The sequence below is a fragment of the Canis lupus genome, chromosome 12 (assembly GCF_011100685.1).
Source record: "Canis lupus familiaris isolate Mischka breed German Shepherd chromosome 12, alternate assembly UU_Cfam_GSD_1.0, whole genome shotgun sequence".
Lineage (NCBI taxonomy): Eukaryota > Metazoa > Chordata > Mammalia > Carnivora > Canidae > Canis > Canis lupus.
The window spans coordinates 20,763,108-20,780,016 of NC_049233.1; the positions used below are offsets into that span (position 1 = coordinate 20,763,108).

Sequence of the window (16,909 nt, forward strand, 5' to 3'; positions counted from 1 at the left end):
TATCTGTTGATGGATACTTTAGGTTGCTTCCATATCTTGGCTATTTTTAACAATGCTGCAAAAAACAAGTACATGTATCTTTAAAAAAAAAATTTTTTTTTTTTGGTTACATATATCTTTTCAAATTAGTGTTTTAGTTTCCTTTGGGTAAATACCCAGTAGTGAGGGATCCCTGGGTGGCGCAGCGGTTTGGCGCCTGCCTTTGGCCCAGGGCGCGATCCTGGAGACCCGGGATCGAATCCCACATCGGGCTTCCGGTGCATGGAGCCTGCTTCTTCCTCTGCCTATGTCTCTGCCTCTCTCTCTTTCTCTCTCTGTGACTATCATAAATAAATAAAAATTAAAAAAAAAAAATACCCAGTAGTGGAATTACTGGATTGTATGCTATTTCCATTTTAATTTTTTTGAGGCACTTCCATGCTGTCTTCCAAAGTAGTTGGAATAGTTCACAAGGATGCCATTTTTTTCCCCACATCCTTACCAACTTGTTACTTCTTACCTTTTTGATTCTAGCCATTCTGACAGGTGCGAGGTTAATATCTCCTTGTGGTTTTGATTTTCATTTCCTGATGATTAGTGATGTTGAATATCTTTTCATGTTAACTGTTGGCCATTGTCTTTTTTTAGAAAAATGTCTATTCAAGTCCTCTGCCCATTTTTAATAGAATTATTTTATTAGTATTGAATTATATAAATTCTTTATATATTTTGGATTATCATTTGCAAATCTCTTCTCCCATCAGTAGGTTGCCTTTTTGTCTTGTTTCCTTTGCTATGAAAAGCTTTTTATTTTGATGTGGTCCCAGTAGATTATTTTTGCCTTTGTTTCCCTTGCCTGAAAAGACGTATCCATAAATATATTGCTAAGGCCAGTGTTTAAGAGATTACTGCCTGTGTTTTCTTCTATGAGTTTTATGGTTTCAGGTCTCATATTTAGGTCTTTAATCCATGTTGAGTTTGTTTGTGTGTGGTATGAGAAAATGGCCCAGTTTCATACTTTTGCATGTAGCTGTCTAGCTTTCCTAGCACCATTTATTGCAGAGACTGTTCTTTTCCTCATTGCATATTCTTAACTCCTTTGTTGTACATTAATTGACCATTTAGGTGTGGGCTTATTTCTGGGCTCTCTATTCTGTTCCACTGATCTTTGTGTCTGCTTTTGTCCCAGTACCATACTGTTTTGGTTAACGTAGCTTTATAGTGTATCTTAAAATCCAGACTTGTGATACTTCGAACTTTGTTCTTTTTCAAGATTGCTTTGGCTTTTCAGGGTCTGTGTGGTTACATATGAATCTTAGGATTATTTGTTCTATTTCTGTGAAAAATATTCTTGATATTTTGACAGGGATTGCATTGAATCTATGATTTGATTTGGGTAGTTGGACATTTTAACAATATTAATTCTTCCAATCCACAAACATGGGATATCTTTCCATTTATTTGTGTTGTCTTCCATTTGTTTCATCAACATCTTACAGTTTTTTTATTTTTTATTTATTTATTTATTTTTTAATTTTTATTTATTTATGATAGTCACACAGAGAGAGAGAGAGAGAGAGAGGCAGAGACACAGGCAGAGGGAGAAGTAGGCTCCATGCACCGGGAGCCCGATGTGGGATTCGATCCTGGGTCTCCAGGATCGCGCCCTGGGCCAAAGGCAGGCGCTAAACCGCTGCGCCACCCAGGGATCCCTATTTTTTATTTTTTATTTTTTTATTTTTTAAATTTTTAAAATTTTTTTTATTTTTTTAAATTTTTTTATTTTTATTTTTTTATTTATTTGTGATAGTCACAGAGAGAGAGAGAGAATGAGGCAGAGACACAGGCAGAGGGAGAAGCAGGCTCCATGCACCGGGAGCCCGATGTGGGATTCGATCCCGGGTCTCCAGGATCGCGCCTCGGGCCAAAGGCAGGCGCCAAACCGCTGCGCCACCCAGGGATCCCATCTTACAGTTTTTAAAGTAGAGCTCTTGGGCAGCCCACGTGGCTCAGCAGTTTAGTGCCGCCTTTGGCCCAGGCCGTGATCCTGGGGACCCGGGATCGAGTCCCACGTTGGGCTCCCTGCATGGAGCCTGCTTCTCCCTCTGCCTGTGTCTCTGCCTCTCTCTCTCTCTCTCTCATGAATAAATAAATAAAATCTTAAAAATAAAGTAGAGCTCTTTTACCTTCTTGGTTAAGTTTATTCCTAGATAATTTCTCTCAGGTGCAATTGTAAATGAGATTGTCTTCTTAATTTGTCTTTTTTTTTTGTTTGTCTTTTTGCTACTTTGTTCTTAGTGTACAGAAGCGTATCAAATTTCTAAATATTTGTATCCTACAGCTTTGCTAATAAATTCATTTGTTACTTCGATAGTTTTTTGGTGGAGTCTTTAGGATTTCCTGTATATATCTGGAAATAGTGACAGTTTTATTTCTTCCTTAACAATCTGGATACCTTTTCCTTTTTTCTTTTTTTCCCTTTCCTTCCTTCTTTCTTTTCTTTCTTCTTTCTCTCTCTCTCTCTCTCTCTCTCTCTTTCTCTCTCTTTCTCTCACTTTCTTTTTGAGAGAGAGAATGCACACGAATTAGGGAAGGGGTGGAGGAGAGGGGAGAGAGAAAATCCCAAGCAGGCTCCATGCCCAGTGCACAGCCTGATGCGGTGCTCAATCCAATAACTCTGATATCATGACCTGGGCCAAAATCAAGAGTTGGACCGACTTAACCAACTGAGCCAACCAGGCACCTCATGGATACCTTTTATTTCTTGTTTGATTGTTGCTGCTAGCACTTCTAGTACTGTGTTGAATAAAAGTAGTGAGTGGTCATCCTTGTCCTGTTCCTGATCTTAGAGGGAAAACTTCTGCTTTTTCTACCATTGAGTATGATATTTATTAGCTGTGCGTTTGTCAAATATGGCCTTTATTATGTTGAGGTATGTTCCCTCTGAACTCACTTCAAAAAAAAAAAAAAAAGATTTTATTTCTTTATTTATTCATGGGAGACACAGAGAGGGAGAGAGAGAGAGAGAAGCAGAGACATAGGCAAAGGGAGAAGCAGGCTCCGTGTGAGGAGCTTGATGTGGGACTCCATCCCAGGACCCCAAGATCATGACCTCTGAGAAACTAATCTCTGGGTAGGATGGTTGATTTGCAAGTGTTGAACCATCCTTGCATCCCTGGAATAAATTCTACTGATTGTGGTTCATGATCTTCTTAACATATTACTCAATTCAGTTTGCTAATATTTTGTTGAGGAATTGAACATCTGTAGATCATCAGAGATATTGGCCTGTAGTTTTCTTTTTTTCTAGTGTCTTTGTTGGTGATGTCAGGGTAATGTCAGGGTAATGCTGATATTGTAGAATAATTTTCCTTCCTCTTCTGTTTTTGAAATGGTTTGAGAAGACTAGGCATTAACTCTTCTTCAAATATTTGTTAGAAATCTCCTGTAAAGTCACCTGGTCTTGGACTTTTGTTTGTTTGTATTTTTGTTTGATTAGCAGTTCAATTTTGTTAAGGTAATTGATCTGTTCAAATTTTCTATTTTTTTATTCAATTCAGTTTTGGAAGACTATATTTTTCTAGGAATTTATCCATTTCTTCTAGGTTGTCCAACTTGTTGGCATATACTTTTTCATTATATTGTCTTGCATTTCTTTGTATGTCTGTGGTGTCAATTATTATTTCTCTTCTTTCATTTCTAAATTTATTTATTTGAATTATCTTTTTGTCCTGATGAGTCTGGCTAAATTCTCCCCCCACTCCCCCATATCCAGCTCTTTTTTTTTTTTTTTAAAGTCTTTCATTTATCTCTGCCCTGATCTTTATGATGTCCTTCTTTATACTAGCTTTGGATTTTGTTCTTTTTCTAGTTCCCTTAGGTGTCAGGTTAGATTGTTTATTTGAGATTTTTCTTGTTTTTTGAAGTAGAAACTTGTATCACTATGAATTTCCCTCTTAGAACTACTTTGACTGCATCCCAAAGATTTTGGGCCATTGTATTTCCATTTTCGCTTGTCTCCCATGTTTTTTTTTTTTATTTCCTCTTTGATTTCTTTGTCGATTTATTGGTTATTTTGTAATGTGTTATTTAGCCCCTTCATGTATTTGTGGTTTTCCCAGTTTTTTTCTTGCAATTGATTTCTGGTTTCATAGTGTTGTGGTTAGAGAAAATGCTTCATATAATTTCAAACATTTTATTTTTTATTTTAATTACAACATAGTTAACGTACAGTATTATATTAGTTTCAGTATACAATAACATGTTTTAACAATTCCATATAAGCACCCAGTGCTTATTATAGCAAGTACACTCCTTAATCAACATCACCTATTTTATCCATCCTCCCATCCACCTTCCCTCTAGTAACCATCTCAAACTTTTCAAATTTGTTGAGACTTATTTTGTGGCCTAACATGTGATCTGTCTTGGAGAACATTTCATTTACACTTGAGAAATATGTGTATTCTGTTGATTTTGGTTGAAATGATCTATATATGTTAAAGACCAGCTAGTCTCCTGTGTTGGGTTTTTTGTTTTTTTTTGTTTGTTTGTTTGGTTTTGATTGATTTTTGTTTGTTTCCTTATTGATTTTTCTGCCTAGATGATCCATCCATTGATGTAAATGAGGTATTCATGTCCCCTACTATTAGTGTGTTACTGCCCATTTTTTCTATGTTAATATTTGCTTTATGTATTTTAAGTTCTCCTATATTGGGTGTATAGGTATTTATTTATAATTGTTATATTCTTTTTTTAAACTTTTTTTTTATTGGAGTTCAATTTGCCAACATATAGCATAACACCCAGTGCTCATCCCGTCAAGTGCCCCCCTCAGTGCCCGTCACCCAGTCACCCCTATATCCTTTTTTTGGATTGATCTTATCTGTTTTTTTTTTTTTTTTTTTTTAAATTTTTATTTATTTATGATAGTCACACAGAGAGAGAGAGAGGCAGAGACACAGGCAGAGGGAGAAGCAGGCTCCATGCACCGAGAGCCCGACGTGGGATTCGATCCCAGGTCTCCAGGATCGCGCCCTGGGCCAAAGGCAGGCGCCAAACCGCTGCACCACCCAGGGATCCCGATCTTATCTGTTTTATACTATTCTATGGTGCCTTTCTTTGTCTCTTACTACAGCCTTTTTTTTTTTTTTTTTTTTAAGATTTTATGTATTTATTCATGAGCGACAGAGAGAGAGAGAGAGAGAGGCAGAGACACAGGCAGAGGGAGAAGCAGGCTCCATGCAGGGAGCCTGACAGGGGAGAGAGAGAGAGAGAGAGACAGAGACACAGGCAGAGGGAGAAGCAGGCTCCATGCAGGGAGCCTGACAGGACTCCATCCCAGGTCTCCAGGATCACACCCCCGGCTGCAGGTGGCGCTAAACCGCTGTGCCACCGGGGCTGCCCTCTTACTACAATCTCTATTTTAAAGTCTGCTTTGTTTGGTATAGGTATTGTTTTTGTTTTTGTTTTGCTTCCATTTGCATAATACAGATTTTTCTCTCTTCTTTCAGTCTGTCTTTGGATAATGAAGTCTTTTTTTTCCAACATACAATAAAGGGTACACTTTATTGGCTTATCTCCAAATATTTGTCACATTTTATTTTAGTCTTAAAAACTATTTTTGAAAAGAGAAGATTTACTGTGAATTAAATATTATATGTGGAAGTTGAAACTTCATAAAGCTCTTGGGCTTTGGTTTCTATGGTTGTCATCTTCATAGCTGAATAAATTATTTTTTCCTTTGGTAATAGTTTAGTCCCATTACATAAACTTTGGAAAACAGGTTTTTTGTAGTCTGATTTTTAAAAAAAATTATTTTAATTCCAGTTAGTTAACATACAGTGTTATATTAGTTTTAGGTGCACTGTACAGTGATTCAGCCATTCCATCTATCACCCAGTGCTCATTATGACATATGACAAGTGTACTCCTTAATCTCCATCACCTGTTTAACCTATTTTTCCACCCACCTCCCTTTTGGTAACCATCGTTTTATTCTCTATAGTTAAGAATTTTCTATAGTTAAGGGTTTGTCTCCTGTTTTGTTTTTTTTAATTTTTTTTTTTTTATTTATGATAGTCACACAGAGAGAGAGAGAGGCAGAGACATAGGCAGAGGAAGAAGCAGGCTCCATGCACCGGGAGCCCGATGTGGGATTCGATCCCGGGTCTCCAGGATCGCGCCCTGGGCCAAAGGCTGGCGCCAAACCGCTGCGCCACCCAGGAATCCCCTGTCTCCTGTTTTTTATTTCCCTTTGCTCTTTTGTTTTGTAAATTCAACTTATGAGTGAAATCATATATTTGTCATTCTCTGACTGATCTCACTTAACATTAGACTCTTTAGCTCCATCAATGTTGCAAATGGCAAGATTTCATTCTTTTTTTATGGCTAAATAATATTCTGTTACACACACACCACATCTTTATCCATTCATAAATTAATGGGCACACTTGGGCTGCTTCCATATCTTGGCTATTGTAAATAATGCTGCTATAACTGTAGGGGTGCATGTATCCCTTTGATTCATGTTTTTGTACTTTTTTGGGTAAGTACTCAGTAGTGCAATTGCTGGATTGAAGAATAGTTCTATTCTTAATTTTTTTAAGAACCTCCAGGCTTTTCCACAGTAGCTGCATCAATTTGTGTTTCTACCAGCAGTGCACTAGGGTTCTTCTCCATGTCCTAACCAACATCTGTTGTTTCTTGTTGATTTTAGCCATTCTGATAGCCATTCTGGTACCTCATTGTAATTTCGATTTGTATTTCCCTGATGATGACTGATGTTGAGCATCTTTTCATGTCTTTTTTGGCCATCTGTATGGAGTAATGTGTATATCTTCTTATTTTCAGATTGGGTTATTTGTTTTTTGGGGTATTGAGTTTTATAAGTTTTTAATTTTTTTTTCAGATACTAACTAGTTCTTTATTGTGGATGTGTAATTCATAAATATCTTTTCCCATTCCATAGATTGCCTTTTAGTTTAGTTGATTGTTTCTTTTGCTATAGCTTTTTATTTTTTGAAGATTTATTTATCTATCTATCTATCTATCTATCTATCTATTTATTTATTTTAGAGAGCATGTGGGGGGAGGAGAAGGGGGAAAGAAATATAAGTAGATGCTGCATTAAGTGTGGAGCCCAACTCAGGACTTGATCTCGTGGCCTTGAGATCACAACCTGAGTTGAAACCAAGAGTTGGATGCTTAATTGCGCCACCTGGGCACCCCAGCAGCTTTTTATTTTGATATAGTCCTCCACCAGTTTATTTTTGCTTTTGGTTTCCTAACCTCTGGAGACATATCTAGGAGAAAGTTGGCATGGCCAATGTCAGAGAAATTACTGTCTTTGCTCTTAATAGAATTTTTATGGTTTCAGATGTCACATTTAGGTCTTTAATCCATTTTGAATATGTTTGTGTAAAGTCTAAGAAGGTGGTCCAGTTTAATTCTTTGCATGTTGCTATCCATTTTTCCCAACATCATTTGTTGGAGAGACTCTCTCTCTCATTCGATATTCTTTCCTGCTTTGTCAAAGATTAATTGACCATATTATAGCTGTGGGTTTTTCATATATGGCCTTTATTATGTTGACCTTTGTCAACATAATAAAACATAAAACATAAAAACATAAAAACCCTCTAAACTTTGTTGAGGGTTTTTATCATGAATGGATGTTGTACTTTGTCAAAAGCTTTTTCTGCATCTATTAAAATGATTACATGGTTCTTCTCCTTTATCTTCTTGATGTGATGTATCACATTGATTGCCTTGTGAAGATTGAACCACGCTTGCAACCAAGGAGTAAATCGTATTTGATTGTGGTAAATAATTTGTTTTTAACATATTGCTGGATTCAGTTTGCTAGTTTTTGTTGAGGATTTTTGCATCTATGTTTGTCAGGGACGTTGGCCTGTCATTCTCTTTTTTTGTGGTGCCTTTATCTGGTTTTGTTATCAGGGTAATTCAGGCCTCATAGAATGAATTTAGAAATTTTCCTTCCTTTTCTACTCTTTTGGAATAGTTTGAGAAGAATAGGTATTAACTCTTCTTTAAATGTTTGGTAGAGCTTTGTGTAGTGGCAGTATCATAGCTAATAAAGTTTATCCAAGGCACAATTATTGCTAATTAAATGTTTGGTAGAATTCCCTGTGAAGCCATCTGGTCCTGGACTTTTGTTTGTTAGGAGTGTTTTTAAATTACTGATTCGGTTTCTTTGCTAGTTATAAGTCTGATCAATTTTCTGTTTCTTCCTTTTTGGGTTTTAGTAGTTGATGTGTTTCTAGAAATTTATCCATTTTTTCTAGATGTCTGTTTGTTGGGATATAATTCTTCACAATATTCCTGTAATTGTTTGTATTTCTGTGGCATTGGTTGTTATTTCTCCACTCTCATTTGTGATTTTGAGTCCTTTCTCTTGTTAAGTCTGGTTAGAGGTTTATCAACTTTATTATTTTTTTTTCCTAAACACCCTGCTCCTGGTTTCATTGATGTATTATATTGGTGTTTTTGTTTGTTTTGGGGTTTTTTTGTTTTGTTTTGTTTTTTTTCTTCTTTTTTTTAAGATTTTATTTATTTATTTGAGAGAGAGTGAGCAAGAAAAGGAGCAGATAGAGGGGCAGAGGGAGAGGGAGAAGCAGACTCCCTGCTGAGCAGGGAGCCCGACATGGGGCTCCATGGGGCTCCATCGCAGGACTCCAGGATCATGACCTGAGCCAAAGGCCGATGCTTAATTGACTGAGCCACCCATGTGCCCCTGTTTTTTTTTTTTTTTTTTAAGTTTCTACATCATTTATTTCTGCTCTGATCTTTACTATTTTCTTCCTTCTGGTTTTAGGTTTTGTTGTTTTTCTAACTCTTTTAGGTGTAAGATTAGATTGTATTTGAGATTTGTCTTGTTTCTTGAGGTGACCTGCATTGCTATAAACTTCCCTTTTAGAATCAATTTTGCTGCATCTCAAAGGTTTTTGATGTGTTTTCATTTTCATTTGTTTCCATGTACTTTTTAAATTTCTTCTCTATTTCCTGGTTGACTCATTCATTGTTTAGTATCATGTTATTTAATCTCCATATATCAATCTTTTCAAGTGATTGACTTCCAGTTTCATAGTGTTACAGTCAGAGAAGATGCATGGTATGGCTTTACTCTTCTTGGCATTTGGTGAGGTGTGTTTTGTAAGCTAATATGTGATATACTTTGAAGAATGTCCATGTGCACTTGAAAAGAATGTGTATTCTTTCTCATTTTGCGTAATTCTTTTTTCTCTTTCTTCAGCTTGATTATTTTCCATTATTTTGTCTTTTAAGTCATTGATTCATTCTTCTGCTTCTTCCAGTTTGCTATTCATTCCATTAAATGTGTTTCTCATTTCGTTTATTGAATCCTTTATCTCTATGTTATTCCTTATCTCTTTGTTAATGATCTCACTGATGTCTTTTACTCTTCCCATGTCCAGTGAGTATCTTTATGATCATTACCCTAAATTCATTAGCAAGCAAATTACTCATGTCTGTTTCACTTATATCTCTGGTCGTGGCCTTCTCCTATTCTTTCATTTGGACAGGTCCAAAATGTCTTCTCATTTTGTCTAAGTCTCTGTGCCTATTTCTCTGTATTAGGAAAGTCAGCTGTGTCTCCTGCCCTTGAGAGTAATGGCCTTATGAAGAAAAGGTCCTATAGTGCCCTACAGTCTAGTATCTCCTGTTCCCCAGGGTCTGGTGCTTCAGCGAGTGTCTCAGTTGTGTGCTGTATGCATTCTGCTGCTTTAGCCTTCAGGCCAATCTGCAGAGGCTCTCTTTGCCTGTTATGGGCAGTGCTTGGTCCTTGGCCGAACGTGTTAAGTTTTAACCAGGTGTGCTCTGGTCTGCTTGTGAAATGATACCTGTCACCACTACCACTGGAACTGAGGCCGTGCAGAACTCCTGGGTTGGGAAACATGGTGTGGACAGGGATTTAGGCTGGGCTTTGAGGGGAGAGGAGGCCTTCCACAATGGGATAAGGCAGTTGTGACTAGGAAGGGTGGTACCTCTGGAATATGGAGTGGTGGAGTTTGGTATAAGTAAGTTAGGGAGCAATTGTCCACTCTTTGCTCTCCCCCTGTGTGCTAGTCTGCGTCTAGCCCATCTCTATAACTGGGACTGCCTCCTGGCTGCAGTGGCCATGATCTGTTTCTCTCCGATGTTGTCTTCACACGTTCTATCTTCTTCGATGTGGCCTCTTCTCTACCTTTAGTTGTGGAGTTTGTTCTGCCAGTCTTCAGGTCAATTTCTGAAGTATTTAGAATGATTTGATAGTTGTCTAGTTGTATTTGTGGGATGAAGTGATCCTAGGGTCCTCCTACTCTGCCACCATCTTTCAGACTTTGAAGTGAGTCTCTTGTAGGCAGCATATAGGTGGGTCTTGTTTTTTTTATCCATTCACCACCCTATCTTCTCATTGGAGCATTTGGTCCATTTACATTTAAAATACTTGTTGATAGGTATATTCTTATTGCCATTTTGTTCATTGTTTTTTGGGTTTTGTAGTTTTTCTCCATTCCCTTTTTCATCTCCTCTCTTCCCTTGTGATTGATGACTTTTCTTTAGTGTTATGTTTGGATTCCTTTTTCTTTATATTTTTGTTTATCTATTACGGTTTTTCATGTATGGTTACCATGGGGTTCATTTATCACATCCTATGCATATACCAGTCTATATTAAGTTGATGGTCACTTAAGTTCAAATGCATTCTAACGCACTAAATTTTCATTACCTGTTACCTGTTTTTTGTATTTGACATCTTATTTTACGTCTTTTTAGTTTGTGTATCCCTTGACTGATTTTTATAGATGTAGTTGTTTATCATGTTAGTCGTTTAACTTTCATATTGCATTAAGTTTTAATCTATTACCTTTACTATATGTTTGCTTTTACTAGTGAACTTTTTTCCTATCAATATCTTCTTCTAATTATGGCCTTTTCTTTCCACTTAAAGGATTCTTTTTAACATTTGTTGTAAGGCTGGTTTAGTGGTAATGAATTTAACTTTTTCTGTCTGGAAAACTCTTATTATGAGTAATAGCCTTGCTGAGTAGAGTATTCTTGGTTGTAGGTTTTTTTTTTCCTTTCAATACTTTGATAATAGCATGCTACCCTTTTCTGGCCTGCAGTTTCTGCTGAAAAATCAGCTGATAGCCTTATGGAGTTTCTCTTGTATATAACTGTTTTCTTTGATTTTAAGATCTTTCTTTCTTTCTTTCTTTCTTTCTTTCTTTCTTTCTTTCTTTTCTTTCTTTCTTTCTTTCTTTCTTTCTTTCTTTCTTTCTTTCTTTCTTTCTTTCTTTCTCTTTCTTTTTCTTTTTAAAGATTTTATTTATTTATTCATTAGAGACAGAGAGAAAGAGAGAGAAAGAGAGAGAGAGACACACAGGCAAAGGGAGAGGGAGCCTGACCTGGGACTTGATCCCGGGGCTCCAGGATCATGCCCTCGGCTGAAGGCGGCGCTAAACCGCTGAGCCACCTGGGCTGCCCAAGATTTCGTTCTTTATCATTACTTTTTGCCATTTTAATTATGGGTCCTGGTGTGGACTTACTTGGGTTCATCTTGTTGGGGCTCTCTGTGCTTCTTGGACCTGGATATCTGTTTCCCTCTCCAGACAGGGAAGTTTTCAGATATTCTTCAAATAAGTTTACTATCCCCCCCTTCTTCCTTTGGGAACCCCTGTAACACAAATATTATTACATTTGATGATTTTGCAGAGGTCCCTTAACCTGTTGTTCTTTTTGCAGAGGTCCCTTAACGTGTTGTTCTTTTTCCATTTTGCTATTGAGCTTAGTTGCTTTCCTTTATCCTGTCATTCACATCGCTGATCCATTCTTCTTTGTCCTCTGATCAGCTGTTGATTCCCTTAGTGTATTTTGCATTTCAGTTGCTGAGTTCTTCAGATCAGATTGGTTCTTTTTTATATTTTCTATCTCTTGGTTGAAGTTCCCACTGAGTTTATCAGTTTGTAACTCTGCTGAATAGCTTTATGACCATCACTTTGAACTCTTTATTAGGCACAATGTTTATCTTAGTTCCTTTAGCCTTTTTTTTTTTTTTTTTTAAGCGATTTTTGTCTTGTTCTTTTCTGTCTCCTCATTTTGTCTGACTCTTTGTGTTTCTTTGTATTACGTAGGTCAGACACATGTCCTGGTCTTTAAGGTAGTGGCCTTGTGTAGAAGAAGTCCTGAGGTACTCTGTAGCTCAATCCCTTGGTCACCAGAACCAGGCACTCTATAAGCATCTTCTGTGTTGGCTGCCTTTGCCCTTCTGTTGTGGATGAGCTATGATTGATATAAGCATGCTGGTGGGTTGGACTGTCCTTGGTTCAGGTGGTTTCAGTGGTCTGCTGCTTCTTCGTGCAGGTGCAGTGGGCAGGTTTTGCTGTTGATGCTGTTAGATGCCTGGCTGTAGCTGCTATGGGCTTTATGGTTGTTGGAGTCAGTCTTCACATTGGCTGTCTGCAGTTAACCACTACTGACAACTGCAAGCACACCAAATGGCAGAGATTGCTTCCTGCACAGCCAGCAAAGAGACTGGCTGCAGGAATTTATGTGCTGTTGTGTGGGGTTATCTCCCTTCCCATGATAGGAGTCAGTAGGAAGTGTGCTGGTCCTGGCCAGGGCTGCCTGCTGGCTGTAACAGGTATAGAGCTATTTTGGATAGGCACCTACTAAGGTGGGAAGTCTACAGGTAAATGCAGCAGCCAGGCGCACAGTACTGGCAAGGCAGATAGATAGTGTTAGAATTGGCTCCCACATGCATCCAGCTATCCAGGGTAGAGGAGGGAAGGAAAATGGCACCAAGCACTTTTGTTCCTGGGGAACTCTCCTGCAGATACCTGCCCTTTTGGCACATGTCCTAGAATTAATTAATAAATGCCTGTTATATATACCCCAGGCATTTTAAAAGCGCTATTTCCTGGTGGAGTTATTGGTGTGCTGGCTCTGTGCTCGCTTCTGCAGCACATATACTAAAATGGTGTGCTGGCTCTTTAAGGGTGGAAATGCCTTCTCCAATAGCTCTCTGCCTCTCTTGGAATTAAGCCTCACTGATTTTCAAAGCCCCATGTTATGGGGACTCTTCTTCCCAGGGCTGGGAGTGCCTAGTGTGGGATTTGATCCTCTCATTCCTCTATGCCTGGTACTTTGGATGATACCACCACTCCTCATGTGCTGCTTTCCTACAGGTACACTATCCTGAGATTCACTTGGTCTCTAGAAAGGTCAATGCCTCTCAATTTATTAACAGAAACCCAAAAGAGGACAACTTGTTCAAATGTTAATACCTTTGCAAAGGTCTTAATGCAGTGTTTTGTTATATTTTGCATTGAACACATGTATAATGATGAATTAATTATTTCCTTATTCTGGAAAATTTTGAAAGTGCTCACACTGAGGATAACAATAATTGCCGTTATGAGGTTTGATACATGGGTTTAAAATGTTCAAAGCAAGGCATAACTCAAAACCCATCACCTTAAAATAGATTTGACCACCTAAAGGTTAAAACCTGTATGTAGAAGAGACATCATAAATCAAGAGAAATGATTAGCTAGAAAAACCTACTTACCATATATTGGCAGAGCATTGATACCTACTCTCAGTATTTGGAACATCCTTATAAGTTTGTGCAAATGACACAAGATTGATATGAATGGACAATTAATGAAAAAATAATATAAATGCTATTAAATATTTGAAGAGATAGTCTCATGATTTTTAAAATACAAATAAAATCTAAAATGAGATTTTTCTTAATCAGATTAGTGAAGAATGCCCATTGTTACCCAGGCTTTGAGAACACTCAATCAGTGCTTTGAGAACACTCAATCACATGAAGTGTAAATTGCTAAAACTTTTTTGGAGAGCAGACTAGCAGTATGGAACAAAATGAAAAATATTCCATTTGATCGAGCAATTCTTTTTTAATTATTTATTTGAGTGAGAAAAAGTGAGTGCATGTGCACATGAGTAGGCGGAGAGGCAGAGAGGGAAAGAGAATCTCAAACAGACTCCCCACTGAGCACAGAGCCAATGCAGGGCTGGATCTCACAACCCTGAAATCATGACCAGAGCCAAAATCAATACTCAGACACTTAACTGATTGAGCCACCCAGGCACCCCTGGTCAAGCAATTCTATTTCTAGAAAATCAACCTTAAGGAAATAATGGGGAAACTGAGTAAATATACATGTACAAAAATGTTTATTATAGCATTGTTATATGAAAAAATAGAATACAATCTAAATATCCATCACTTGTATTAAGTAATGGTGCATTCATACAGTGAGATGCACCATAGCCATTTAAGAGCATGGGGTAAATCCTGTGCATTGAAATAGAAAAATACTCATTGTAATTAGATAAATGCATCTTACAGAATTTATAAGCCTTATAATACTTATTTGGAATGTATCATCTAGCAGACATTTGGTGTTAGTAATGATTGTGTAGGGCAGAGGTGTATGTGTTTTGTGTTACAAGTAGGAGGGTGGGAACCAAAGCTGTTTAGAATGGCAAGAAAAAATTATTTTAAGAACTTAGCCATTCTATATATGCCCCTTTAAGAAAACCTAGGAATAGGATATAGGAATAATATACACAGTTGTATTGATAATGGCCTTGTTTGGGAGGAGAGATATTTCAGGTTGGGTTCCCAGAGAATAGACTTATTCTAAAGGTAGACATTACAATGAGGGAGGTTTACTAGGGAATGCTTTGGGGATCCACATCTATGGAAGGCGGAGAGGGTGGAAGCTGAGTGGGCAGAGGAAGAAGCTGAGCTTCTGTACTGTCCTAATGGACTACCTTAGCCAATTTTGCAGGAGTTCTGAGTATGGAGGAACCAGAGACTTTCATATGTTTATCAGCCACTGATCAGTCATCGGGTTGGGATGGCCTGGGAATGGGTATGACCCTGCCTAGGCAGTGCCCGAACGGGCTGACAGCTGAGGGCTGTCTGTGTGGCAGTCCTAGCAGTTAAGGTCCTCAGTGCTTTTTTTTTTTTTTTTTTTAAGATTTTATTTATTTATTCATGAGAGACATAGAGAGAAGGCAGAGACACAGGGAGAGGGAGAAGCAGGCTCTATGCAAGGAGCCTAATGGGGGACTCCCATCTCAGAACCTGGGATCATGTCCCGGGCCAAAGGCAGGCGCCCAATCACTGAGCCACCAGGCATCCCTCAACTACACAATTTTTAACAGTACTTTTCACATCTGGTATGTGATATATTCCAGGTAAACAAATATTTGAAAGCTTCTAAGTTCAGCCTTATAGGTGAACTTAGGTGATGGCTTATATTTTCAACTCTAAAACAGAACTTGGTTTTCTGATACCATTAGATTTTTCCTGTATGGACAAACGTAGGGACCTTTCATGATTTCTTTAAAGATTTAAGCAGAACATTATTTTAGGGGATCCCTGGGTGGCGCAGCGGTTTGGCGCCTGCCTTTGGCCCAGGGCGCGATCCTGGAGACCCAGGATCGAATCCCACATCGGGCTCCCGGTCCATGGAGCCTGCTTCTCCCTCTGCCTGTGTCTCTGCCTCTCTCTCTCTCTGTGTGTGTGACTATCACAAATAAATAAAAATTAAAAAAAAAAAAAAAAAAAATACTATAGAACATTATTTTAGAAGATAACATGTTGACTCGATATTAACTTAGTAATTTAAAAGACTATGTCTTCTAGTCTTAGAATATGTTATTTATATGGAAATTGATGTTGGACCTGTGGATAAATTGTCCAGAGTTGAGCTTCTCTTCCTTTATGAGCCCTAAAGTACTTTTTTTTCCTTAGGCACAGCTCCAGATGTTCCGAGCTCAGTGGATGTTTGAACTTGCTCCAGGTGTAGGCTCTAGCAATTTAGAAACTCGGCCTTGCAGAGCAGCAAAAGGCTCTTTACTGAAAGCAGCAGACACCAAAGGAAAGCAAGAACTGGCAAAAGAAGAAAAGTTAAGTATTATGGACATTGTGACAAAGTAACTTTTTAAAAAATTGCACATGAAAATTTTCTCATGTGGTCATTATAGTTATATTCTGGTGCCATTAGCACATAACTTATACAATTTTTCCTCATGTACAAAAGTATGCCAGTGTGCCCATCCTTCACTACTACTTCTGGGTACTTTGGATGATACACCACTCCTCACGGTCTTCTTTCTAGAGGTTCAGTGTCTTCATGGAACTGTCTTTGGCAGTTTATAGATCCCTAAGATTCATTTGGTCTCTAAAAGATCAATGCCTCAGAGTTCATTAGCAGAAGCTCAAAAGGAGAAAAAAACTTGTTTAAATGTTAACACCTTTGCAAAGGTCTTAATGCAGTGTTTTGTTATATTTTGAGTTGAACAAATGTATAATGATGTATTAATTATTTCCTTATTCTGGAAAATTTTAAAAGTGCTCACACTGAAAAAAATTTGGAATGTTGTCAAATTGTGTACCTCTTTTTAGTATTACATGAAGTAGGCACAGCACATTTTCCATTTTTCCTGTTTAATAGAGGCTGTCTTCTTACACAATTTCTTTACAAGCTATTTGCCATTAAATAATTGAAATTACCGTGATAACTATAAACTTCCATATTCATTTTAATTTTTATTTTGAAAATAATCACAGAAACATAGATACAGGGAAGTCCTATGTTCATCCTTTCTCCTTCAGTGGTGACATCTTGCATAGCTACAGTGCAAGATCAAAAACTAGGAGAGACATTGGTACCATGCACAGAGCTTATTCAGACCTCCCAGATTTATAAACACTTTTATTTTGTGTGTGTATAGAAATACTTCCGTGCAGTTTTATACATTTGTAGCTTCCTGTAACGAGCACCATGATCAAGGTACAGAACTGTGGTAGCACTGAGGAGCTCCTTCTTTCTACACCTTTATAATAACACTTTCCCGTCCCCCA

General features: G+C 37.8%; 1 protein-coding gene across 1 annotated transcript in view; it reads left to right on the forward strand.

Moving 5' to 3' along the window:
- FBXO9 (F-box protein 9) overlaps positions 1 to 16,909 on the forward strand; it is a 48,365-nt gene that overhangs the window by 4,130 nt on the left and 27,326 nt on the right. Inside the window, 1 exon segment of the mRNA NM_001160299.1 lies at positions 15,797 to 15,952. Coding sequence (NP_001153771.1) covers positions 15,797 to 15,952 — 156 coding nt within the window.